The sequence below is a fragment of the Gadus morhua genome, chromosome 15 (genome assembly GCF_902167405.1).
Source record: "Gadus morhua chromosome 15, gadMor3.0, whole genome shotgun sequence".
Taxonomy (NCBI): domain Eukaryota; kingdom Metazoa; phylum Chordata; class Actinopteri; order Gadiformes; family Gadidae; genus Gadus; species Gadus morhua.
The window spans coordinates 14,933,110-14,960,770 of NC_044062.1; the positions used below are offsets into that span (position 1 = coordinate 14,933,110).

General features: G+C 46.5%; 1 protein-coding gene across 1 annotated transcript in view; it reads left to right on the forward strand.

Annotated features, from left to right (window-relative positions):
- Positions 1–27,661, forward strand: part of ttc27 (tetratricopeptide repeat domain 27) — a 61,717-nt gene that overhangs the window by 28,451 nt on the left and 5,605 nt on the right. The window contains exons 10-16 of the mRNA XM_030379344.1: positions 7,902–8,015; positions 10,433–10,528; positions 11,916–12,038; positions 16,018–16,245; positions 18,813–18,911; positions 19,747–19,799; positions 24,216–24,381. Of these exons, the coding sequence (XP_030235204.1) occupies positions 7,902–8,015; positions 10,433–10,528; positions 11,916–12,038; positions 16,018–16,245; positions 18,813–18,911; positions 19,747–19,799; positions 24,216–24,381 (879 nt within the window). The remainder of the gene's footprint in view (positions 1–7,901; positions 8,016–10,432; positions 10,529–11,915; positions 12,039–16,017; positions 16,246–18,812; positions 18,912–19,746; positions 19,800–24,215; positions 24,382–27,661) is intronic.

Below are 27,661 nucleotides of genomic sequence, written 5' to 3' on the forward strand. Positions count from 1 at the left end.
ACGCGCCAAGGGCAGCGCAGGCCATGGGAAAGAACCCTCTGACCAGAGTGGTCAAGTTTATTAAATACTTTGGGTGGCAAAATATTTAAAAGCATGTCCACATCCTTTCACTTAAGCATGTTTTCAGAAGTAATCAGGGCTTGGACAAGGGTGTCGTGTAAATCACTTACATTTCCTTAAACCAATTATGGGTTTCTCTGGCATGAGTTCACCTCTAACTTGACATTGACATAAAACAGGACTCTGAGACGCCCGTTCCCCGGAGAAAGTGGACCTACGATGTCTTTGATGAGTCGCTTTTTTGACAGGGGAGCTAGTGATCAATCTCTGAGGATAAGAAAAGAGAAGATAATACGAGATATAAATGACCACTTATTTCAAACTCTTTTACAAATTGTATAACCAAGGACCTCATCACTTAACACATCCAAATAATTTAACACGTCCAAATCCAAAACCAACATTAGCATTGACTTTCGGATAGATTATCGCACTTGGATTTTTACCCCAAAATCGTTCGATCTTTCGAAATCCTAGATTACTTGGTGAATGTTACTTGAGGGCGGGGTTCACTGTCAGAGGACCGATAGGGAAAATAAAATGCTGCTGTTTTCCTTCTCAGCCTTTTAGTGTGTGTCACCACTTACACAGCGCCTTCCTTTGAGATATTTAAAAGCATGAAGGCCTATGGGGATGGAGCGGTAATTACGCACAGCTAAAGTTCCAGCGTCACTGTGAACATCTTAATGGCCTGCTGCAATTTATTCGCTACGTTCCATTTTATATAAAAGAAATGTCAAGGCTATGGGGACAATTAACTTTTAATTGCATTGTTGGATTCTCCACGTTGCTTACTGAAAGCCAAAAGGGAAGTCAAAGGCAACCTTCCCCCTCGCCCTTTACGATTCCATCAGGACAGTTTGCGTGGAAAGCCCGGTGTACCACGATGGCATGCTTGAAGTCATGAATGTTAAGTGGTTGCTGGTGAGGGGAAGTGTTCAAGATGGATGGCTTCGTTCTTTGGTCTCGCCCTGCGTTGATGTTTGGCAGGGATGAAGGTCAACTGCCTTGCTCATTTCACTCCTCCGCTTTATTCTCGATGTACTTTGATACCTTTTATCTAGAGGCCATTTATGTGTATGTCTCACACTTGGACAGAAGTGTGAGTGTTGGGCTGAGGGTTTGACACTTTGGTCTCAGTGGGTGAGGTGATGTACCAGGTGATGTATTAAGGCCTTAGACTTTGAACCACTTACTTTTGCTGGTATGAGTGCAAGTATAACGGTACAAAATGATTTAATTCGTTCAATATGACAACCGTAGGATAAAATCAGACGTGAAAAATAACATTTGACCATCTGAGCGATGGATAATACGTTGGAACCACTTCAGATTCTGGCCAAGTTGTGCACTGGTGACCGTCTCGTCGGCTGAACTGGGCCAGAAGGACTTACCTCTTCGACGATGGTGGTCAGAGGAGCTCAACCCCGCCGCCGGCTCATGTGAGCAGGCATCTTCCCAGCCTCCATGTGGATCCAGGAATCTGCAGGCTGGTTAGATGGTTGTCACACGCCAGGCCTTCCTCCTCCTCCTCCTCCTCCTCCTAATCACCGCCTGCCACCCACTCCAGCTGCCTCCGCGGTCTCCTTCAGCGGGCGTGTTAACGTCAAACCAAAGTGCCATCCAGTTTTTCCTCCAGAAACATCTCGCCCACACGCTGCACCGGGGATTTTGACTCTAATTATCTGAGACACCTTGTTGCTGAAGGGTATTTACCAGGTTTTAAACAAACTGTTGAATTTTTTCTTACCTTATCCACTTTTGCAGAGAAAATTGTTATAATGAGGTTATTCTGGAGTTTTCTGCCATTTTAAACATAATTTCACCATATTAACCTCCCTACCTGGGACACTTGCACTCTGTGCAAAACCAATGGAATCTCTGGTCCAAGCAATTCTATGTAAAACAGTTATTCTGCTTTTGATTATGTGACAAGCACGTGGAAAAACACAGTTTTTGCAGTTTTGAAAAGTGTGCTTCTCGGATAGCAGCCCCGAGTGTTTGTGTAGACTGACAGAAAGCTCCTGAAGGAAGAATTGTTCTTGTTGAATCGTACCTCACGGATGATTTGTCAGCGGACAGCTCGTTAGCAGCCAGTTGCTGCTTAGCCAGAGCTGTGTAGGACGGAGTTGTAGTCCACTGGGCCACTGGGGGCATTTAGTGTGAGGTTTGTATGCAGGTGTCGGTCTGGAAACTTAAATACCCTTCAGGAGTTCACTGGTTTCCTGTCACTCTAACCTTATGGTCCTATCAGCATCCACCCTGCACGGCTCAACGTTTAACATGGAAACTACCGATGTGAAACACACAGACGCACTTGCTTGAAGGTGTAGACTAGTTGCTGTCATGCCCCGTTTCTGTGTGTGAAACTGTGTAGTTTTGGTATTTAAAAACCTTGTTTTCGCTGTAGTTTAATTAATTTCAAGGAGGATCGTTTGACATGTTCCTTTTTCTGCAGTTTTGTTTGGTTTGTGGTACTTTTCTGCAAGTTGATGGGAAAACTATAATGTTTGTATTAAAATGCATTCAGCAGCATAGTGAATTCTAATAAGTATTCCGTCCATCTCAGAATGCTTCAGTGGTTACCGATGATGGAGCGGGTTTGGCTGCATCCTGGATATCAGGCGCTAAAGTCAGTAACTGCATATATCTCGTACCCTCCCGTTGCTGTGCTAATGTCATTCGCAGTTGAGGAATGTTCTGGAATGGCAACTATAATCTGCAGCATTTATCTGTGTTTCTTCCAAAGCCGGTTATGGAGTGACGCTAGTAGCCATGTAGACCGCGTTATGCATTAATGTTGCAGCAGTAATGCAGTAAATATGTCAACCTCCATCTAATCTCTTAACCAGCGCTGACCTTTCCATAGCGGTTCGTCATCTAACCACACGGTTTAAAATGTGTCTTCCTTAACCAAAGTGATGGGGTATGTGTATATTACATTTCTGCTTTTAGCTTTACCTGCAGTTGACGGAAACCAAAACGGACTCACCCCTCCACGATTCTGCGGTGTCATTTCAAATCGCACACCGCTAGACCTGGCAACTGTTTTCGTCTCGAGTCACAACTCCTTTTGTCCCCTTTGTACCCCAGAGGGTTAAACGTTCTCATCCTCGGGTGTCGCCCCCATTCAATCCCTGTGCCCAACACCTCCCGACACACCAACCTCCTTCTGCAGAGCGAGCAGAACTGGGTCCTACACAGGGTACCCTTCACTGGGTTGAGCCTGGATCCCAGATCTTCAAGGGGTTTTAAGGAAGTTCTTGGCTGCAGCCTGTTTTTGGGCTTGCTGCCATTCTTTTAGAGGGCCCCCTTAAGGGACTAGGGTAGGCCATTTATTTTAGAAACCCTTTTGGCCTTATTTGTTGCTATTCTCGTTACATACCTCCTAAAGCAACCTTTTCAGAGCACATTTAGGGATGGATTATATTGTTAAAATTTCCTTGGTTTAATACATTACTTCAATCCTAAAAACTTAAAACATGGTGAATCGTGAATCTTCGATGTCATTAGTATTTTGTCTTTGCCACTTAAAATTAACGCTTAAATCCACAAATTCTAAATACATTGCAATTGGTGTGAAAACACAGGCCATGTTCAACCCACCAGCATGCAGGTGATTGGTTCTCTTTTCATGACTATGAAGCCAATGTTAAATATTCAGTTCGACTTTCTTGTTGGGCCCCAACAGCACGGGGATCCAACCACCTGCATCCCACCTGAAGGCTGAAATCGGCACACGCTTGGATGTCCAGCAAGCCACTGAGAGATGTGGCTAAGTTTGGAGCGGAATAATACCTAGTTTCACGTCCAAAAAAACGATAAATTACAGCGGAACAAAAGCTCCCTCATAATTTGTCCCATAAAAAGTCGATAGGATTAGCGGCCTCATGTTGTAGATTTCAGTCGTTAATGTTTGTTCCACCAACAATGGAGGGTTTCACGCTCCGTGGCGTGCCCTTTACAGCGCGGCTCTTAAGCACTGTTGCAGATTGCTGGTGTGTGTGATTACGTGCGTGACAAATGCTCGGCGTATCGCTCGCTGTTAATTACTCTATGATCGATGTTGCCACGGTGACTGCAGCGTAACGAGGGACGATGCGCTGCAGTGTTAATGGCTCGCCTGTAGTCTGCGTCTCTTCACGTATCTACAAACAACGCAGACAGTAGCGTTTGGCCTCCTAGCCCAGCATCAATAGTCCCTAAGAGTAGTCCTGTGCTCGTCGACTCCTATGGTGCCGTTACTCTCGAGACGCTGGGCTAAATGATCTACTTTTACGACTTTTTTCTCATTACGTTTTTGATGGGCACTTTGAATGGTCTTACAGACTTGGACAAGTTTTTGTCTCAAACAGAGAGAATGATGGACACTAAGACGCTGAAACAAACCTTTATGAGTCAAGAGGCACCATCGTCAATCGTCATATTGATCGTTATTCAACAATCAACTACGGTTCTTAACTTTGTGTGCATGTGTATGAGGGTGTGTTGCTGCTGCGTGTCGTCTTTACACATCTCTGGATATCCTGAAGCTCCTTCCTCCCAGGCCCGGGAGACTCTAGCACTGAGGAGGGCTGGGATTTGGTTGCCATGGTGTCTCAGCGTGGAGATGGAGGGGCGTTTGGGTAATTAGAATCCAGATATATCCACACAACGTCTGAAACGCAATGACGCGAGCCGGCAGTGGGTTGGTCATTTCCCGTTATGCGTTCGAGAAGATGAGGTCTAGGTACTCTTAATTAATGGTAACGGTTTAAAATTAGAAACTGCTCAGTGTAATGATTGGATTTCGCAATGGTTTGGTGTGGTAACGGTCACCGGGGGGGGGGAGTGCATCCTGGGATCAGCCGCAAGGAAAGTCTGTGTAGTTGCACCTGTCGTAGTGATTTCCCTGCCACATGCAGATCACAGCATGAAGAACCACTCGCTGCTCAAGGTGTCAGTGTTGATTTCAGCACAGAACCCCAAACCCCCTGGCTACCCCTTGATGTGGGGACATCCATTCTGTTGTGCAGTGATGTAGGCTTTTCCTTTATTGAAACGATTAAATCTAGGGTTTCACAATGATTTGGTTGGCGTGCTGCCATGGGGATGACTGTGTGTGTGTGCGTGTGTGTGTGTGTGTGTGTGTCTTGAAATGTGTTCAGGGTTCGATGAACCAATCGATAACCCCCTCAAAAATGTAGGTAGTTTGAACCAGATCTTGCATCCCTTTCTGAGGCCTTTTATAACTAGTAGCTGTATAATGGTAGTTAAACCTCTCCCTTGTAGTTCGCTCAACAAAACGACTTTTGAATACCATATGTGGAAAGAAAGACAGTGATGTCACACTGGTTAGACCAGGGCAGTGATGTCACCCTGGTGAGAGAGCTATCAGGACGCATCAGTGGAGGTATTCCATCATTTCATCACCTCTTTCTCTATGCCCTTCCGTCCGTCTGTCCACTTATCGCCGGTCATCATCGACATCCTGCTGACCGCCTCGCCGACTGTGGAGGCATGACGATCGCTCACCCCCGCTGGGTTCTAATTGGCTCCAGAACAGACATGGCGGATATTCCTTCATCATGTTTTGGTTTATGATGTGTCTGATCGCGATCGCTAACCCCCGTGTGACGTTCCACACAGGCTCGTTTTAAATCCTCCTCGTGCGGCCTGAAACTCTGGAGGACGGCCATGTCATGGATATATGGAAATGTTTTATGTTCAAACAGTGACCTGTTCCTTGTGGTATGTCCACAGCCATTCGGCTTCAGAACCGCAGTACTGTATTGATTCTGGGACGGAATTTGTTGCTTTTAAATTTTCTCAGCTTAAGATAATAGAGTGGAATACATTCGTTGTACAAAGACCCAAGTGCAGAGGCATCCTACCAAAAAGTGGTTTGGGGGGGATTCCCCCCCACCCACCCACGTTGGCCACGTCATTGACTCATTTAGGGGGGGGTGGCAGTATTATGTGGCGGTGGGTGGGGTGAGGGAGTTTATGGAGGGGGATACCGCTACCTCATCGATGATTCCTCCTCCGATATAATGTCGGTGAGTCATTCTCCAAGGCCCCCCACAGGGTCTGGAAGAGCCGTATCGTGGGTCAGCCGCGGGCCGCCAACGCTTTGGAGATGGTGTAGTGGAGAACCCCTGGATCAGGTCCTATGTCGAGAGCAGCGGTCAGTGACGGAGACGCATGGCTGCCTTCAAAGGTTGACGTCTCCTCTTGTGCGTTGTTAGAGCGAAAACACCCCGCGCTGAGCTAACCGCAAGTGAAGGGAGAAGGGGTTGCTTTTATCGAGCGGTCTGAAGGGACAATGCGTGGTGACCATCGATCACCACTCTTCTTTATGCTCATATTGATCGGCATGTTATGGGTCTGTGGGTCGATCAAAGTGTTTTCAAGGATGTTTTTGGCTGCAGTGGGTTTTTGGCTTACTGACATTCTTTTAGGGGGCCCAGGGGATGAAGGGTGACCTGCGGGTCATCCCGTTACGACATGTTTTTTATCGTTCGAACAATGTGTGTTCGCATCCGCATGCAGGGCTTGATGGGACGTGTGAGAGAAGATCTCAAATGTATGGCACTGCACTTTCAGACTTGTAACTCAACTTATAAATACCTCACCAAATATATAAATGTACAAACGAGTGTATAACTGCTCAATTAAACATTTAAATAATTAGGCGCACATTAATTTAGAATCGAAAGTATAACTGTATAAACAAATGAAGATAAAGAAGTCGACTTTATCAAATTCTTAGATGCCAACTTAACTTACTGACTACTAAAACATATAAACAGCAATTTCCTAATTTATGATTCAACTCAAAATGTCTGCAGACCACACACTACTTTTACAGAGTTGGTCCCCACTAGAATGTCTCTAAACCCATGATAACACTTAAAACTAAAAATGAAGTAGAAAGTGTTGAGACCTTATGGTGCTAATACACTGCTAGCCTAGTAGTGTGCCAACAGCGATTGGACAAATAACGTCATCCAACAACAGCCAACCAAACCCCAACAGATGTGGCACTATGTTGGTTGTTGTTGGGGCAGGGCGAGCAGCTTAATGGTCGTCTGGATGGTAATCAAAGGTTGGTTTACTCACAGTGTACTATTTATACTCTGAAAGATAAAAGTAAAGTAGAACCCTCGCCACGCCTTTGGTCCTGTTCTCGAGTCTATTTCATGGCATCATCTTTTTGCAGTTTACTTTGGTATGCTGTAACATTATATCTTCCAGAACATTCACAAATGCATGCACATGCACATGCACTCCCACACGCACAGACATTCACTCCCACACACACATGCACACACGGGTACGCAAATATATGTAGACGCACATATGCACGCATGTGCACATGCACGTGCACACCACACACTAACAGACATTCCTGAGCATCCTAGCAGACATGACCTCAGCGCTGCGCTACGCTCACTGGAGACTAGCCAACGCTGGGAACAGCTCCATCTCTGCTGTGAGTTACATCCACTTCCTGTCGCCACAGGAAGTGATGTTAGCCCGGCTATCGGTGCACACACAGCAGACCAGCCACAACCCAGATAACAGTCAGCGCAAACCATCCAATCCAAGCACACTACACCTGTCATTCGGCGGTCAGAATTTCAGATGCGTTTTGCGTTTTGAACTTTTCGGACAACCGAAGGATGAGTTTGTAAAATGTAATATGTATGTTTGATATGTGATTGATTCATTCGATGTGCAATATATTTGTCCTATATCTTGACATAGTACTCTCCACTGTATCCTGTCTCAGCCTCAGCTTCTTAAATACGATATTAATATGCATTTGATATATCTTAATGAGGGCTTTCACTCCGCAGTGTATCCTGTCTCAGCCCCAGTTCTGGGCGGTGGAGGTCAGCGCTCTCTGTCTGAGGACCCGTCTGGAGCGAGGCAGCTCCCGCAGGGTGGAGAGGGCCATGATGCAAACACAGGTACCGGAATATATACATGTGTATGTGCATCGACAGTGTTGTGGAAGGCCCGAAGGGTCAAACATACGCCTCGTTTTAGACGGGCATTGATATAATTCAGTTAAATAGGGCATTGTGTTATTGCCGCAAAAAAATATTGCATCTACATTGAGGCATACCTTTGACACTTTTGGCCTTCCATACGTGTGTGTGTGTGTGTGTGTGTGTGTGTGTGTGTGTGTGTGTGTGTGTGTGTGTGTGTGTGTGTGTGTGTGTGTGTGTGTGTGTGTGTGTGTGTGTGTGTGTGTGTGTGTGTGATCTCGCGGCACGGACCTCTCGGCAAGGTCAGCATTGGAAATGAGATGTGCCGTGTGTGTATTGCAGCTTGAGTACGAATGCGATGAATTATGCGTGTGTTTTAGCATTTGTCTGAGTGTGTGTGCGACTGTGTGTTTGCATAGGCCAACACCGTCTCCACCGTCCACCATCCCCCCCCCCCCCCCCCCCCCTGACAGAAGTGGCCAAGTGTTTAGGTTTGATAGCGGGTTGTGAGGTGGTTCCTAGCTCCGGTGCAGAAGGCTGTTAAAGTATCCAGACACCATACAGCTGTTCCGACTGCAAGCCTTTCCTTCTTCACTCTGCTCTCTCTCACACGGAGGGAGGGGAGGAGGGAGGGAGGGAGGGGCTGTCTGGTTCTAATCACGGCAGCTGCTCTGGGGTGGCGGGTAGTTCCCCCAGACAAAGAGGATTCTGGGACTAAAGGAGGTGAGAGAGGTCACTGCTGGACTTGAGATGGAGGTCCAGCAGTGACCCCATTACTCCTAAATGCCTCAACTCCTTGACTCATACTTCTGTAAACCATTCACCCCTTTCACCCCTTCACTCTTTAACTCAAACCCTCAAAGACCTGCTTAACCCCTCCACTTTTTCAACATTTATCATCTCCCCCCTTTATCCCTTGATTCCCTGAAACGTAGCTCCATAGCTCCTCCACCCCTAAACTCCTTCATCACCCTCAGCCCTCCACCCCCAAGCAGTACAACCAGAGCAAGGACCTGTTCCAGCAGATCTGGGCGGCTCTGTAGTTATTCCTCTGGAAATGTCAGCACTTCCAGAGGAATAACCGCAAGGACGGAAGAGGAGAGAGCAGGAAGTGGAGGAGCAGAACAGGAAGTGATCCGATGGTTGATTTACGCGTCTCAGTAAGCATCCCTTTATAGCACACCATCCTCCAGAACATCTGTGATTGGCTCACACACCACTGCCGCCGTGTTTGGCGTGGACCACAGCCAGCAGGATAATGTGAGAAACACCAATCTGTGATGAGAAACAGAGGAATCCACGAGAACCAAAAGAGTCTGAACAAGTTGTGAGAGCCTCTGGCAGCTCACTCCCGTTCAGACCGAACAGTTTGAGGGGGAGAGAGAAACATAATGAAGGGATATAGTGTGAGAGACAAAAGAAGGGGAAAGAGATGTTGAGAGAGAGACAGACAATCGCATCAAGCTTCAAATCCCTGCGCTTTTCCAAAAACGTCCGACAGTGCACAGTTTGGGTCCCGTGTGGGTTCAGTGGGACAATTGAGACCGGTATTTCTCGGGACCCTCTGATACGGACATATTAACCCAAACGACGGGCTTCCACGAGCCGGTAGTGCGTCAGCTCTAAGGTCCTCCTGTCAGACGACCTCCGTGAGGCTTCCAGACTCGTGATGGATTGTTCTGGGATTGTGCTCCGTCTGAGCGATGCGTTGTTGTTGCTTCTAGCCCGAGGTGCTCCAGCTTCACCGCAGTAACCCCCCCAGGGCCCTCCTTTCCGTATGAATCACCCGCCCCGGGCCTTCCACCAAACCACACAACTTACATGTAATCGTCTGATCCAGGTTAATCCTCCCCACTGACACAGTGCGGTTGCATCGGAGACGGGACTTTTCCCGATGTTAATGTGTATACCATGACACTCATTCCTAATGACGAGAAGGATGGAAAGATGTTTGCTTGGCGGCTCAAGACGTTGGTGCGCTGATGATGTCGACAGTTGGACGTGTGGCGACCTAGCAACAGGTCGTTCCCTCTCTCTTTAGACACGCGTTCCGGTCCGTCTTCACTGTCCCGTCCATAAAGACACAAACGTCAGCACCACTCCTCCGCCACCTCCTGTCCAACGCTCCAAGCTGATCCCGTCTCCGATAACATTCCCAGCCTTGTTTCAGGGAATGGAGCGATCAGCTTCGCTCCATTGCCAATGCAATGCCGTTGCCATGATTCCCCTTTGCAATGTTTGGATGAACATGGTTCTTGTAATAGAGGTGGAAGTGTCTGATGACGGTTGGATGGTTTTTCAATGCTACGACACGTTTGTTCAGACATTCACAAGTCTGTATTCACGATTTTGCATTCACGAGGTCCTGTACTCCTCCGTTCGTTTTTCTTCTTCAGCTGATAGCAGACCACTTTGAGGACCCAACTTGTCCAGTAAGCGAGCGTCTGAAGATCTTCTACTGCTGCCAGGCACCACCCCGCTGGTCAATCCAGGTACTTTGCCCCTTTTCATCACCTGCTGTATTGAGATAAAATGTCAAAAACCTCCACCTTCTATTTTATATTGTGCGGTACTTGTCCTTCATCGCCTGCTATATTGAGATCAACAGTCGAAAACCTCTTATTAAAAACCTTCTATTTAAGTGTGTGTGTGTGTGTGTGTGTTTGGGTGTGGGTCTGGGTCTGTGGCTGTACGCCCACTTCCTGTGATAAGATATCCGCATTTCCCTCTGTCCCGCTCAGCTACAGCTCCTATCAGTGTGTCAGCGTAGGTTTTCCTGCTAACGGGAGAAAACAGTAAGCCTAGCTGGGCCTTAGCTAAGAAGAAGAGGTGGATACGTACAGAGGTCGGAGGGTGTGTAATAACTAAGAACCGCATAAAGGCGAGCGGGGGAAGGTGCTGTATGACCACCTGGCGAGGGAGGGAGGGAGGGAGGGAGGGAGGGGTTGATGGAGCTGTAGTGCTCCAGTCTGTTCTTTTTGATGCTCTCTTCCTGGACACGGAGTGAATTTGCCTCGGTCTTAAACCGGTCTCGGATGAATTGGTCTCGGCAGTCTCGTTCCGAGAAGAGACCAAGCTGTGTTCCAAATTGCTTAGCAACATGTTTTTACAACTTTTTTTTAATGTAATCTCTTCCAAGAGAGTGCCCAGCAGTGAACGCTTAAATATTCAGAGAAGTCAGGCATCTATCTTGCATATGCCCACCATAAGGTTTTCATAAGGTTGATTGCTGATTGGCCAAATACCAACTGCACCACCAGTGACAATTGGTTAAAATTGGTATTAAATGACCCCGCTCACAACCATCTGATATAACTTTCCCTTAGCAGACCTCAAGTCTTTTCTGTCATTCGTTCAAAAACCAACAACAAGGTGAAATGTCAGTGATAAACTGATGTAGCATATTTCATATTTTCACTAAATGAAATCACCATCCCAGGTAAAAATATTTCCGCGGTGAACATGTTTACTGGGTAACCGTGTGGTTACTGACTGTGTCTGGGTTTGGTTGTAGGGGCAGGAATCCGATAGAATATGTCTGGTTGCTAGTCCGATCCCCGGCTCCCCCTAGCAGCGTGTCCAGTTAACCCTAACCTCTCCCGACGAGCTGTCTCTTGCCTTGCATGGTTGACACCGCCGTCGGTGTGTGAATGTGTGCATGAACGTGTGATTATTTATTTTTTTTAGGCAATGATTGTAACGGCTTTAAGTGGCCGCTGTTAAGCGAAGCGTGATATGAATGCAGTACATTTTCCATTTATATCTGTGGCTGTGGAGGTTGGAACACAACGTATTGTTCCTGACTGTGTGTTGTAAAGCTGGTATAGTAACCATGCTGTGTGTGTGTGTGTGTAACTGGATGTCTCTGTGTGGTTGTAGAGCCAGCTGGCCAGCCTCCTCATGGACCTGGGCTGCACCAGCTCAGCCCTGCTGCTGTACGAGGAGATGCAGCTCTGGGAGGACGTGGTCATCTGCCATGAGAAGATGGGCAAACACGGCAAGGTGGGCGAATACGCACACATGCACGCACATGCATTTCCGCACGCACGCCGGCACACACACGCACGCCCACACGCATGCCTTTCTTCACATGCACACGCACAAATCACATGCATTTCTACACACACACGTGGGCGCGCACACACACACACAAATGCATTTCACACACTTACACACAGACAGACAGACAGACAGACAGACAGACAGACAGACAGACAGACAGACAGACAGACAGACAGACAGACAGACAGACAGACAGACAGACAGACACGTGTTTAAACAAGTGTGTGAGCACCAATATCTTTGTCCTCTTTCAATTCGCACGCACGTTTTCCCTTTATGGTGGAGCTTGCTTTTATCTGCTATATGGATGTGCACTCCCACTCACACCCATATGATAAAAGGCAGTCGCACATCCCAAATAATGCATTTCATTATCTTCATCGTCCCTGATTTTCTGCAGCCCAAAAACCTGTTTATTCTCGGGTCTAGTAGATAAGGGCGCAGTCACACACGCAAACGCACGCACATAGCCACACACACACACACACACACACACACACACACATAAGTGAGCAGAAGTCCAGTGTGTTTGGGTTGGCAGCCTCCCTCTCGCTTTCTCTTCTCGCTCTCTCTCTCTCACTCACTCTCTCTGTCTCTGTCTCTCCCTCTGTCTCTGGGAAGGCCGCTCTTCAGCGGCTGAAGTCCGTCTTCAGATGATTGATAAAACATGGTCGGCCCTCTGCCTTTCTCCCCCTCCATCGTTCTTTCTTCTTCTGGCTCTCTCCTTGTGTTTTTGTGATGAAGCCAGCAGGAGGGATCTGCTCTACAGAGGTCAGGTCAATTCAACACAAGGAAAGGAGACGGAGGGAGAGAAAGCTTTATTTTTTCTTGCGTTACCGATACCACTGAAAATAAAAGTGAATGCTTCTTGCGTTGTACACTTGTTTTCAATAGACTGCAGTTTTGACAGTAAGATGTACACATTGCCTGTTTATGTTAATGCTGGGCTCTATCTCGATGTGTCTCTTACACACTTCCCATAGGCTTTGCACGCAACCTGTAAACTGTGAGTGCCCGGATTTGTTATACTTTTTATATTCCAGCAGTAGACACTTGTGGTAGCTCTGCTGTTGTCATAGCAATGTTTCATTTATTTCCACTGTCCAAGCGTACCTTAGCCGACGCTGATTTTCCACTGCACAACAGATCCGAGACTGTAACCTCCAGGGTTACCTGTGCAACTAGTGGAACGCAGGGCTTGGAGTTCTGCCTATTACGGTTCTCTTTAGGCCAAGTCTCCATATTTCTACACACCATAGTCCAGCCGAGCGGTTCTGGGGCCTGATGGCTAACCTCTATCCGCAGGAATCTCAGAGCAAGAGGCCCATAACGCCACCTTCACCATAATGACTTGTATCGGATTCACTTTAAGTTTCTTGCGATAAAAGTGTCTCCTTAATGACTAAATACTAAATCTCAGTGTGCCATCTGATCTGAAGTCTGGACCAGCAGGCGTTGAGGAACATGATGAGGTAATAGTCATCTGGTTCTTCTTAAAAGGTTCTGAGAGCATCCGCCCGGGCCTTGAACCCAAAACACCTCTGTTGCTCTAAGAAGATGAGCTCTCATTCAGGATCATTACTAGGATTTTCTGCGAAAGATCACAGATCATCGAAGCGCACTCGACCCATTCTCAACCCATTATTCAGTGCATTTTCCCTCAGTGAAACATTTTCAAAACGCTCTGCACTTAGTCCATCCAGGGACCAACTGGGGACAATACACTCAGTATCCACCACCATCCACTCCCTCCCTCCCTCATTCCAACCACCCTCCGCCCACCTGGTGGCCGACCCCACCCTTACCCGCTCCGACCCCGCCGTACCCCAAGCCAGCTCCCTGTTCGGGCCCCTGAATGGGGCTCTTTCAGGCCTCCCTATTGCGTTACAGCTCGTGTTTTCCCCCGGTCAGTGTGATGAGCCAGGTGCGTTTAGCCACTGCTCTCGTCTGCTGCGGCACTAAGTCCCGGTTGTTGTCTGTCCAGGCCTCTATGTGGAGCCACAGGGCATGGCCAGTGAGTCGCCAGCCGGTTTGTATATAATTGCTTGGTGTCTCTCCAGCGTGCCATCTCTTTCTCTAACTATTTATAGTTGTAGTAGTCTCTTGCGTTGCACCTGACTCGCCCCTGTTCACACCGTTTGTCCTGTAACCCCCGATGGATTCTGATTGGCTCGTTGACATTCGTTTCACTTGCCGTTTCAATGGGACTTTTATAATCCGATCACGCTAGGACTCACTCACTGTCCGGCCTGGACTCTTCCAGAATCGGGTTCAGCTGATCTGATCTGAGGAACACTAATGACCTAGCATCCCATTTCATTGAAATCTCACAATGGACACAATATGGACATATTACTGACTACGTGATTAAAAACACCATCTCCATGACCGGCGATCCTGCCTATCAGCCCCTTCAGAAATTTGCTGGACTTTGTTTTTTCACAGTCCAGTTATCAAGTTATCGACCACTATTCCCAAAAATATTACTTACTTTTTTGCATGGCTTCCATTCTGCAGACAAAGGAATTGGCACATGTTGTAATATTCAGGTATTCCATGTTCAATGGAATGGGTAATAAATAGGATGGCAGAGTCTTAGCAGCGTGCTTCCTGATAGGCTGAGATATTTTGTTGCTGGACTGAAGAAGTGGCTGTTAGTAACCTAAGAACTAGTAAGTCACCTATAAGGGTAAAGTCTTTCGTGTTTTCGAAAGGCTACTACTGTGAATAGCCATGACTACGCTCTGAAACTCTCTGGAGGTGGTGCAGCAGTGGTATGAAAGACTGAGTAATGAAGTTCCAGGGACGATCCCAGTGGAGTTCTCCACCAAGCCTCCACCAGTTCCACAAGATTGCCTGGCGTGTAATTCCCTCTCCCAGCCTTTAGCTCTGATGATGTGCTGCTGCCTCACACTGCTGGCAGGCAGTGGGATCCTTCCTCCACCCTGAATCTACCCGTGTCAAATAGGACTCCCTATGATAGGAACAGACCAACGTTAAACTTGATACATCCTGAAAAGTAGTATCCACTGTCAACACTGTGTTTGTCAAAGCTAAAGTGATGTATGATTTACATTGTTACATTGAAATGCATTTGTCATTTGGCATGGTGCTGTTCTATGTCGATCCCTGTGTGCAGACCAAAGAGGTGGTCAACCTAGATCTGACCTATTTTGACTTTGATTTGAACGTCCCTGTGTCAAAACACATTATAGTTTCAGACTGATCCAGTCTGCCATTTCTGTTAGGCTTTATGAGAATGTGCCTTGGTACAGTTCCCTTACTCGTGTGTTTGTGTGTGTGTGTGTGTGTGTGTGTGTGTGTGTGTGTGTGTGTGTGTGTGTGTGTGTGTGTGTGTGTGTGTGTGTGTGTGACTTGATTTAGACTACTCATACAAACACACACAATTTCACACAAAATTCACATTTTCATTACTTGATGCTGTTCCATGTTTGGACTTTAAATATTGTAACCTTGTCTGTGACTGCTTACTTAAGATGCATTCCTAGACCCGTGTATAAAATGTGGCAAACAATATCTCCCAACATCTTAAGTTTAGCATCTCCAATATCATCCTGTCTGTCCACTTGGCACTGAGCTAGATGTTTATTACAGCCATGAACCTTTAACGATGCTAGGGTTGAGAAATGGCACACACACACACACACACACACACACACACACACACACACACACACACACACACACACACACACACACACACACACACACACACACACACACACACACACACACACACACACACACACACACCCTATATTGGCCAGGCGCCTGGCCCAACCCCAGATTGAGGAATCCCAGTGGAAACACATCGTGGTATCGCTGTCCTGTTCCAACGTGACGTTTGGTGGAGCGGAGGAATCGACGCATCACCTTCCTCCCACTGCTCTGTCCCCAGGCGGAGGAGGTCCTGAGGAGGGAGCTGGAGAAGAAGGAGACTCCCAGCCTGTACTGCCTGCTGGGCGACGTGCTGCGGGACCACCAGTACTACGACCGGGCCTGGGAGCTGTCCGGGCAGCGCAGCGCCCGCGCCATGCGCTCCAAGGCCCTGCTGCACCTGCGCAACAAGGAGTTCCAGCAGTGTGTGGACTGCTTCGAGCACTCCCTCCGCGTCAACGCCATGCAGGTACACGACACTGAGAGGGGGAAGGCCTCTACACATGGACGGATAGAGAGGGAAGGGTTCTACACATAGAAGGATAGAGGACGAAGGGTTCTACACATGGAGGGAAAGAGGAGGAAGGGTTCTACACATAGAAGGATAGAGGACGAAGGGTTCTACACATGGAGGGATAGAGGACGAAGGGTTCTACACATGGACGGATAGAGAGGGAAGGGTTCTACACATAGATGGATAGAGGACGAAGGGTTCTACACATAGATGGATAGAGGAGGAAGGGTTCTACACATAGAAGGATAGAGGACAAAGGGTTCTACACATAGAAGGATAGAGGACGAAGGGTTCTACACATGGAGGGATAGAGAAGGAAGGGTTCTACACATAGAGGGATAGAGAGGGAAGGGTTCTACACATGGAGGGATAGAGGAGGAAGGGTTCTACACATAGAAGGATAGAGGACGAAGGGTTCTACACATAGATGATGGAGGAGGAAGGGTTCTACACATAGAAGGATAGAGGAGGAAGGGTTCTACACATAGAAGGATAGAGGACGAAGGGTTCTACACATAGATGATGGAGGAGGAAGGGTTCTACACATAGAAGGATAGAGGACGAAGGGTTCTACACATAGATGATAGAGGAGGAAGGGTTCTACACATAGATGGATAGAGGACGAAGGGTTCTACACATAGATGGATAGAGGAGGAAGGGTTCTACACATAGAAGGATAGAGGACGAAGGGTTCTGCACATGGAGGGATAGAGGACGAAGGGTTCTGCACATGGAGGGATAGAGGATGAAGGGTTCTACACATAGATGGATAGAGGAGGAAGGGTTCTACACATAGATGGATAGAGGAGGAAGGGTTCTACACATAGAAGGATAGAGGAGGAAGGGTTCTGCACATGGAGGGATAGAGGACGAAGGGTTCTACACATAGATGGATAGAGGAGGAAGGGTTCTACACATGGAAGGATAGAGAAGGAAGGGTTCTACACATAGATAGATAGAGGACGAAGGGTTCTACACATAGATGGATAGAGGAGGAAGGGTTCTGCTTATAGTTTGGTAGACAGTTTATTTTACAGTTAAAGCAAACAAAATTGAATGAGAACACTGTTGGGCTAGAAAGTTTAAGCTGTAAGATTAAAAAAAACATAAATATTATTTCAAACATATAAAACTGAAACAAAATAGAAATCCTTGATCCGTTATTGTTGGTTTCAATCTTTGCTGTAATTTAAACTGGATGAGTTGACCTTGATTTTCCCTCAAAGCATTCAGTCAACATTATACTGAAACATTATAGCTTCCAGTGGGTTATAATTTAATTGACACTTAATTGTGTAATCATTACCCATATTAATACAGTAATAACACAGTAATACAATAATTAAATGATTCACATTGACGAGGGGTCACAGAACTGCAAAACCATTTGTGATGTTTCAGGAATGTGAACTTTGACCCTTCCCTCCATTGATGAGTGAAGGGTTTTACTGGTGCTACCACCAAGGTATGCCTCATCGTCCTTTCAAAATGATGACATGCCAGAGTAGATCCTCCGTCACTTTGAAGTGCGTAGAGGATGGCCTGGTATCTGGGCCATATCAAAGCAGTCCAAGGCCCAGGGTTAAAAATAGAAGCAAAATCCCTTCCTTCAATGGATTCAATTGAAATTAAATTCAACCCAGCTGGCATTGGATATGCGCACACACACACCTACACACAAGCACACGCACAAACCCAAGGAGATTGGGGTCAGAGGTCATCGTGGTTGGGTTGTCAGGATAGACACCCCGCTGGTAGATGATTTCCTGTGGATGAGCCTGTGGCCGATCAGAACGTCCGTTCTGAGCTTACCTGTCCAGGGTTTCTCTGGTCGGCCAGAAGTCTAGCATCACATGACGGAGGGTCACATGATCTTGACGGGGGTTCAGTCGAATTACCACTGCGCTTGGAGGGTAATTGGATCTGAAAAGTGCTTGAATGATTTTATTTTCAAAACAACAGTATTTCAGTTTATATCTGGTCTGGAATGTGTGTGGACACCATCAAACCACAAAAGACCAGACATGTAAGGGTCCCATGCTGGTATAATTAGCCCAGCATTAATACCTGCCTTTGCAAGAAAATTGCTGGGGAACAAAATGACTCGATTCAAAACAAAAAGCCATTATGATCGGAAAAACAACACTGTCAAATCACTTGGAAAAACTAAAAAGCAATCAACTTCCACTGTTATGAATGTGAATGTGAGAAACAACATCGAGCCATTGAAAACCTACTTTGAGTTTCGGAGATAATTGCATACAATCTAGGAAGATGGTTGCGACTGGTGCAGTTAGAACAAGATCATTTTAGAGAAGATAGTATTTCCACAGATGACAACAGACAACCTAAGGTTTTATCTCTCAAATTGCCACACTCCCTCAGAATATTTTCAGGAAAACCCTAAATATATTCGATAACTATATTCGAACGTTTAGACCTGTTTAGACCTCACACACACACACACACACTTGCACATTCTTAAGCCTTTAGTAACCCTTTGTGTGTGTGTTTGTGTCCAGCTGGGTGTGTGGTTCTCTCTGGGCTGTGCCTACTTTGCTCTGGAGGGCTACGCGGGAGCCGCCCGCGCCTTCAAGAGGTGTGTCAACCTGGAGCCAGATGTAAGAACACACTCTTCACCACATAGCTACACACTCTGTATGACACCCCTACACACTCTTAAGAAAATAAGAAATCTACATAAACAGCATCAATACACACTCTACTAACACTTGTTACACAAGCAGTAGAGCTCACTCTACTGCTCACTCTATACAACATGACTAAACCCTCTACATGCTACACACAGCATGTGTATAGAGGTTGATTTTGAAGTGGGCCGCTGACTGTACTGCTACACGGACATCTGTGGTGGTCTGGTCTCTAACCTCCACCATTTCACCCACACACACACACGCTGCTGCACGTTAGAGGTGTTTACGTGTGTGCATGCGTGTGCATTTGTGTGTGTGCGTGCAAGCACCTCATTTGGAGGTGTGTATGGAGGTCTGCCCCCCAACCCCACACACACACACACACACACACACACACACACACACACACACACACACACACACACACACACACACACACACACACACACACACACACACACACACACACACACACACACTCAAACACCAGCTGTGTGCCACCACAATATCTTTTCCCGGGGCGTCTCCATGGTCTGAACGGTTGTTAGTGCCACCCGACAGACTCTGTTTTTCTCTGTTTGTTTTTCGCGCCTCGCTGGTTTCCCCTCCGTCTCTTTCCCCCTTAGCCTGACCACTCCAGCCTTCCCCACGCCGCCTCCTTTCACTCTCAATGTTATATTTATTGATCTCTCTCTCTCTCTCTCTCTCTCTCTCTCTCTCTCTCTCTCTCTCTCTCTCTCTCTCTCTCTCTCTCTCTCTCTCTCTCTCTCTCTCTCTCTCTCTCTCTCTCTCTCTCTCTCAGAATGCAGAGGCATGGAACAACCTCTCCACAGCCTACATCCGTCTAAAACAAAAGTAAGTAGAATAAAGTGTCCTTCACATTACAATGGCCTCAGCGCAAGAGCGTAGCACAGCTTTCAATGGAGAGAAGTGTTGCACACTCTGATGTGTTTGGAACGGCTGTGCCGGCCAATTGGACCTCTCGATGCACGTCCAATTACATTAGAGCTTTGTTTGACGTGCGAAACCCAACAGAATCTAAACAGCTTTCTTTTGTTTCTCAACCTAGATACATGTGTTCTGAGTTAAAAGCGCTGAACTCCCAACTGTTAGCTGTCTGTATTCCAAACGCCCAACCTAGCTAGGATGCTCACTGTGTGCAAATTCAACTCTGACCCATATCCACGCTGACCTTGAACCTGATCGCCTAAACTAATCGGCAGTCCCACCTCGCCCCAAGAATCCTTCTAAAGTGTGTCTGCTTTACCAGAGCTTTACAAATAGCCTGTCAAACAGACAGGAACTGAGCCGCATATGTAAAATGCTTTGAACCAAATTGGACTGCAAGTACGTTCTCTGTCGTCGCCTAACTATGAGAGTGGGAGCTGCTTACAGAGACAAGTACGGAGCAAATAAGCCTCCTACAAATCTGCCTTGTCCTCTTTCCACTCCTTACCAACACTGTAGACGTCACTGGCAGGCAGGCAAACGCTGCAGTTAGTCCTCCACAATCGTACACAGATGTATCACTACGGCCTCACGGGCTGGTTACCTTCAGGTAATCTGATGGTAATCCGCCAGCAACCTGCAGGTAATCTGCCACCAACCTGCTGGTAATCTGCCCATAATCCGCCAGTAACCTGCAGGTAATCTGCCACCAACCTGCTGGTAATCTGCCAGTAATCTGCCAGTAACCTGCTGGTAATCTCCCAGTAACCTGCTGGAAATCGGCTACTAATCCACTAGTAACATGTTGGTATCTGGCCGGTGGACGTGCACCCTGGGGCGAAGTAACCGTCCCACCCACTTATGGGGCTCAGCACCCAGGTGTGCGCTGTCACTGAAGGAGTTGAATTTCCACTCTGCCTACCCGAGCTCTGATTTTATGTCGAATAATTATCATAAATTAGATGAAACCTTCCACCAGATATGGAGCCCAGTATCACCACAGACGATTTAACATTCGTGTTCCTCACACACGCAGGCTACAGCTTACTGTCAACATGATATCTAACTGCCGTGTTGGAGAAAACACATTTAAATTCCTCCGTTTTGTGATAGTGACGCCACGAGACGCCCAATGGAATACGGGGATTAAGGGATTTTATTTCATTTTTTAGCCTTGATAGTTAAATAACTTTGTCCATTCCCTTAAGACCAAAATATTACCAAACATTAGACCTGTCAAACTCTCCTTCTTAACTTCTACAGTTTGTTGAATTGACGGATAGGAAAAGTAAACGGTTGGTGTGTTGACAGCTAGGCATGTTGTTTTGCTATGGTTTATTTTTGAATATCTATGCAGATGCTTCTTAGGATATATTTATCATGTTATTTGCGGTGGTAGTTAGCCCTGGATCGCTCTCGGGAAACGGAGCGCTACTCGACTGTACAACAGGACATTTATTTTTTCACGTACTTTTGACTGCGTCTTCTAATGCAACCTCCACTATTTCCTGTCTTGAAATAATGTTGTGCACTCAACCGACTGCTAATTTGATTTGAATAATGTACATACAGATGGTTATATAAATAATATGAATATAAAACTAAATGTAATTGAAAGTTGACAATTTTCCATTCATATATATCCATAATACATATTCGTAAATGGAAGCCAACTGGTAATAAATAGATGTCTTGGGAAATTTCTCAATCTCGTTCTATTTACCTCCCATCTATCTGTCTGGCTTCTGTTGTGGTTCAATCATCTAAATGGTTGGTGCGTGTTTGGAGTGAGAAACTCCTACCTGATCACTCCTCTCTTTTCTCTCTATGGACTAGACCCTAGTTTGCAACCTTACACACACACACACACTCCAACACACACCTTTAAGCTAGTTTAGACGTGGATCAGTTTGCTGTTTTTAGCTTCATGAAGGCCTTCCGAAAGATGAGGAAGAGAAGGAGGAGGGGAAAACGAGAGGCAGAGGAGAGATTAGGTGTGATCTAATAGCCGTTAGCTCCTAACTATCCAACAACAAAAGCTACAGTTGAACCTGATGATCATGACGATGCTACTATTGATTGATTGTCTTGGTGATAAAACTGATTGATTTGCTTGATTCAGGGAAAGGGGTTGGCGCTTGTGGGAAACGCACAACCGCACTTGCAAACAAACGCACACACACACACACCCACATACGGATACGCATAATGGATACATAAAAAAAGTGCCAAGATTATATTTACATTTCATTCTTGGCAATTGTAGCTTTCTCATTCTCCCCCTCAGTCACTTAATCACTCTGCATTATACTCTCTTTGCATTCTTACTCTGTTTCCCTCTCCTTCTGCTCTCGCTCTATCTCTTTCTGTATCCTTTTGCACTCTCTTGCTCGCTCTCTCTCTCTCTATCTCTCTTATCTCTCACTCCGTTTCCGTCTCCTTCTGTGCTCTCGTTCTCTCCATCTCCTATTCTGTTTTCTGTCTCCATATATACCACAGTTTCTCTCTCTCATTGTAGCTCTCGATTTCTGTTTTTCTGTCACTATTTATCGTCTTTCTCTTATCTCTCGTACACTCCGTCTCTCCTGTTTTCTGTTTCTATACATCTATATCACTCTTGATTCTCTCGACCTCTCGGTTTTTTCCATTTCTCACTCTACCATTCTGTTTTATGTCTGTTGTATCTATCTCAGGTTCTCTGTCTGCTTTCTCTTCTGTTTCTGTCCACACACACACACACACACACGCACACGCACGCACAAAGACACCCCACACACACTTCTGAGCGGTGTGTGACTCCAGCCTCCCGTCTGGAATGGCCTGGCTGGTTCGCACAATAATCCCCGCCTGCTAACCCGTCTCAAACCTCCGCCGTCTTCTGCAGCTTAAGCAATGCTTGACCCACGTCGTTCCGTGCTGCCGGAGAACCGGGGCCAGACGGCTGCCTTGTGTTGAATGCCCGTCGTGCCTCCTGGTGCACCGTCCCGTCCTCAGTCTGAGGAGTAGAGTGTATTCTGGTTCCCAGAGACCCATTCTGTGTTCATCTGTATGCGTTGCACACTCAAAGACTCTACATTTTCTCTTTTATGGACTTGGGTTCTGCAGGGACTCTCTATTTGTCTTTGAGCGTCGAGCTCCAGCCAACGGTGTCCCAATGCAGCAGGGGCTCTTTCTTCAAAGTGATAAATACTGTTTGCCTCTGAGGACTGGCGAACCCCTCTCTGTTGGTTAAACATTTGTTTTTTAAATCTAGTTTATCAGATTGAGACAGTTAAACAGGTCCGCATGCTTCAAAATAAGTATTTATTTATTTATTTTTCCTTAAAATCCTTTGCAGACTTAACTGTTTGATACTATTCTGGTCACTCAACGTTCCATTAGTTTAGACAAGTAGCGCCTGGGAGTCGGTAATCAGGTCAAGATGAATCACACCCGCCCCGCCTTTCTCTCTAATCACACACAATGTTCACATTGCCGTAAGTAAGCTGCCAAGATTTCGTCACATTAAAAAGTCTTGGAAGTGCCAAAAAAGAAGTTGGGCAATGTTCGTGTTCTCCGCAATCCCGTTGTTCTGTTTTTCCGACCTCTCTGATCTTATGTTCCCGCGTGAGGTATGCTGACTGCTCTACGTACGCAGCAGACATCGTATTTGTGTTTTTAAAGGTCAGCTAACTGATATTTAGCAAACCGGCTGTATTTGACCTTTTGAAGTGTAAAAGACTAACAGACTATATGGCGTTTCAAATCAAAGTATCAGATCTTTAATGAACAGCCTTTCCGTCTTTCCAAGTCTCAGGTATACTCCCTCTGTCTTTTCAGGTAACTACCAGTCTCTGTGAGCAAATACAACTCTGTACTGTAAAGTCAAGCTGGTGCCCTCCGGGAGACTATGTCTTTTAAAGTCTATAAGCCAACTGTTCTGTTGATGCAAAGCCTCTCTCTCTCTCTCACTCTCTTTCTTTTTAAATCAGTGGCGTGTGCTTTCAGGCCTGAAATTAAAGAGCAGAGAGGTTCCTAATAAAGCCCTGGTGGATGGAAGGGCTTCTAAACCCTCCAGAGAGGCTTTAGATTTAGTTTTTTATTTAGTTTGTTATTTAATGGATGGATGAGCGATAACAGGAGGGGGAAAGGTTTTCAAGATCGATCTGAACCACACTCTTACCTAATCAGCATCGGTACCTCCCTGGTACTATGCAGCAGAAACGGCAAATAACTGCCAGAGCAATCCATACATTTATTGTTTGAATGTTTTTTCACACTGTTTCTCTGTCTGTTTACCTCTCTCTCGCTCTCTCTGTCTCTATCTCTGTCTCTCTTTCTCAGGCCGCAGGCGTTCCGTACGCTCCAGGAAGCTTTGAAGTGTAACTACGAGCACTGGCAGATCTGGGAGAACTTCCTCACGGTGTGCATCGACGTGGGAGAGTTCTCCGAGGCCATCAAGGCCTACCACCACCTCATGGAGCTCCGGGAGAAGTACAAGGACGTGGAGGTGAGCACCCACTCCACCAACCCGTCAAGCTGTTTGCTGTCAGTCAGTCTGCGTTCGGAGGACGGTTCGGTGCAGGCGATTCAAAGCATGCATGGTTAGGCTTTGATTCCCACCTGCGGTAAAACATGTCGCTCTCTCTCCCCTTCAACGCACTGCTCCGTCTCTCTTCACAGTTCTATTCATAGAGCCACAGAATGCATTTATATAGAACATTTTAATGCAATCACAAAGCATACCATTTTATGATTGTTTGCCGAGCAAACATTAGCAACATCAATACTGTCTGAGCGTGAAGATGGCGTCTACAATACCCATTGCATTACTTAACATAACCTAACAATGTAATACACTTAGTTATGTCAAGAAACTTAGTATTCAAATGAATAATGTAAGCTGAATAACCTATCTCTCCTACGACTGGTGCAATATGCCAACATGTTCAGAGGTTTGGTTGACCCATTACGTTCAGACATTAATTTAGTACTGTGTGCTTTGCACTGATTGCATGGAGTTTTAGAGAGCAGAGTAAACATTTGAACTGAAAGGCTTCAAATGTTTCGTCAAGAAGTAATGGAGCAAAATTTTCTCTTTTGAAGTGCGCCATTGGTATGCAAAGTGAACTTGCTTTGGTCAACACAGAACTCATGCTTATTAATCCTTTGCAGGATTCTTGCTCCTTAATTGCATCATTCAAAAGTATGAAAGTTGCTGCCTCCGATGAATATTTGGCTGCTCTGTAGTGGTTCAGAGAATCTGATTGGCTGAAAAGGAGAAGGAGGTGTACAGATGTTGCCTCAGGGTGATTCAAGGACAGATATCTTCTATACATCAGGATCAGAAGGCCCCAATTGCTCCCAACACCAACCAAAACCACTTATTTTATTAAAGAGTAAAAGGCCAACACTTGTTTATTGCAGCTGTTACATTTTTTTGATTAGCTTACCTGTAGCACGCTTCACCTGCCTCTAGATTCAGCCAATCAGAGAGCAGTCACGTTACCTGAGGATGGTGACATCCAAAAATACTACAAAACAAAATAGGTTCCATGCTCAAATTCCCTTGAGCTCCTTAAAGTGGAGCTTCCTCGAACAATCTCATGCAAAGCCATCTATGGCAATAACCTGTGATGAAATACTGCTTTTGAATCCCCATATTGCTTATTAATCTTGTTCATTGTGTGGGTGTGTCTCTTAAAAGCCTTAAGAAATCCTGGCGATAAAATCTCTTGATGAATCAAGAGAGACTAATTGCAAGTCCGCCAACGCATTCAAAGAAGGAAATTAGAAAGATTCAGAAAAAAGGAATAACCCGAGAGGGAGAGAGAAGGTTCTTTCACTGTAATAACTGCCGGTGTGTGGAAAAACAAGCAATTCATATTTTAAATAGACCTATCGCCGTCGTCTTGCCCGAACGGAGCCCTCCACATCACAGCCCCACGCACACAGATTTCTGACCCCTGATACTCGATCTCTTTGAACCTCTCAGACACGCGCACGCTTTCACACACACGCGACAACTTTGTCGCACTTAAGAAGTCTTAAGGGCTTTCTGAAGGAGTGTTTGAACGAGTGCTTCAATTACACCCCTCAAAATACTGCAATAATAAACCATAAACCTGTGTATTCAGTGTCTTTACCGTGTCCTTACAGTGCGTACTGTACGCTCGCGGTCGACTGGCTGCAGCTCAGCCTTGCAGGGGCTAAAGAGGTACGCACACTGAAGGTCCTCCCCCCTCTTCTGAATAATCAGGGTTAGGCACGTTGGTGCGCTTTGTCTAAACACCTCGCCCGGGCCAGGCCTCCTAGGTTTGGCCGCGTGTCTGTGGACCGGGAGGCCAGCGGTCCCCCCCTCCGCTCTGATCCACGGCCCAAGGCTGCGGAGAACATATTGTTGTGTTCTCTACCCAGCTTATAGGTCTGATTAGTGTCTGGGATCTGCCAACACACAGGCATGCACAGAGACATTCAGAGGCATTGGCACGCAACTCGCAAACACACACACATGCACACGCACACACACACACACACACTGATACACACATGTGAGACAGAAGAGGTCGGTGTCGGTACATGTGCACACATTATGCACAAAAGGGCACATCCATGCGCGCGCCGTTCGCCACTCTATTTTTTGCAGATGATCCCAAGCTGGTTTCTGATTGGCTGTGGCGCGTGGCGTTGGCGGCAGCCCCGCCTCCTTTAAACCCTTAATCAGATCCGTCACGAGGAACTCCTTTTGTCAGGCGAAAATGTCCCTCTCACCGTCATTAACGCCCAGTCACAGCTCTTAAAAATAGGTCTGATTTGCATTTGCCCCTCTCCTCTGGTTTTTATCATCTGTGGTTTACATGCGGAGGCTGAGGCAGTGAACAAGGTCGTAGAGAGACGAGAGAGTGTGTTTACAACACAAGACGCTGCGGGTCGCTTGGTTGGATTAACAAGCCTGCATCTTCCATACGTCTCTCAAACCAGCTTGTCTATAGCTGTCTGTCACCCTGCTGCATATGTGCGGATGTGTTGGTGTGGGACTATCCTAGGTGAAAAATGAAGGTGTGGGGCTGTGAAACCCGAACGTGTTGAATTATTATTTTAATTCTGTGTGAGTAAAGCGACTGAGGGAGTGTGTGTGAAGCGTACAAGAGATGTGTGTGAGAGAAGCTGTGCGTGTGAGAGTGAGTCTACATATACCTCTATTAAGTTCCTTCAGTGGTAAGGTCAGCCGGTTCCTCCAGGACCAGCTAGTGACGCTGTGATGAGCTTGGATCACTGGGGCTTCTTGACAGGCGTCTCCTTAAGCGCCTCACTCGGAGGCAGACTCGTTTTATTGTCACTGCAGTTCATTTGGAGTGTGAGTGTGTGTGTGTGTGTGTGTGTGTGTGTGTGTGTGTGTGTGTGTGTGTGTGGATAAATAAAGTCATGTTGATGAACTGCTTATTAAAGCCTTCCAGCCCAGGGCTGTTTATTTGAGAGAGAGTTGTGTGTGTGTGGTTGGATGTGTGTGTGTGTGCGTGTGTGTGGGTGTGTGTGTGTGTGTGGACACATGGGTGTGCATGATGAATAATTGACTGTGTTCTCTTTGCCTTTTTGTACCCAGAATAATTGTTTTTGTATTAAAACTTGCCTCTACGATTTCTACGAGTGTGCATCTGATGCGTGGATGTGCAAACGAGAAGGTGGGAGGGAAGTGTTGTCGTTGTTCAGGCCCATGGGCGCCGTTTTAATTACCCATCGTCCATTAGGGCCCACTGCCTGTGCACTGCCAGGATCGCTTTTCCGTTGCC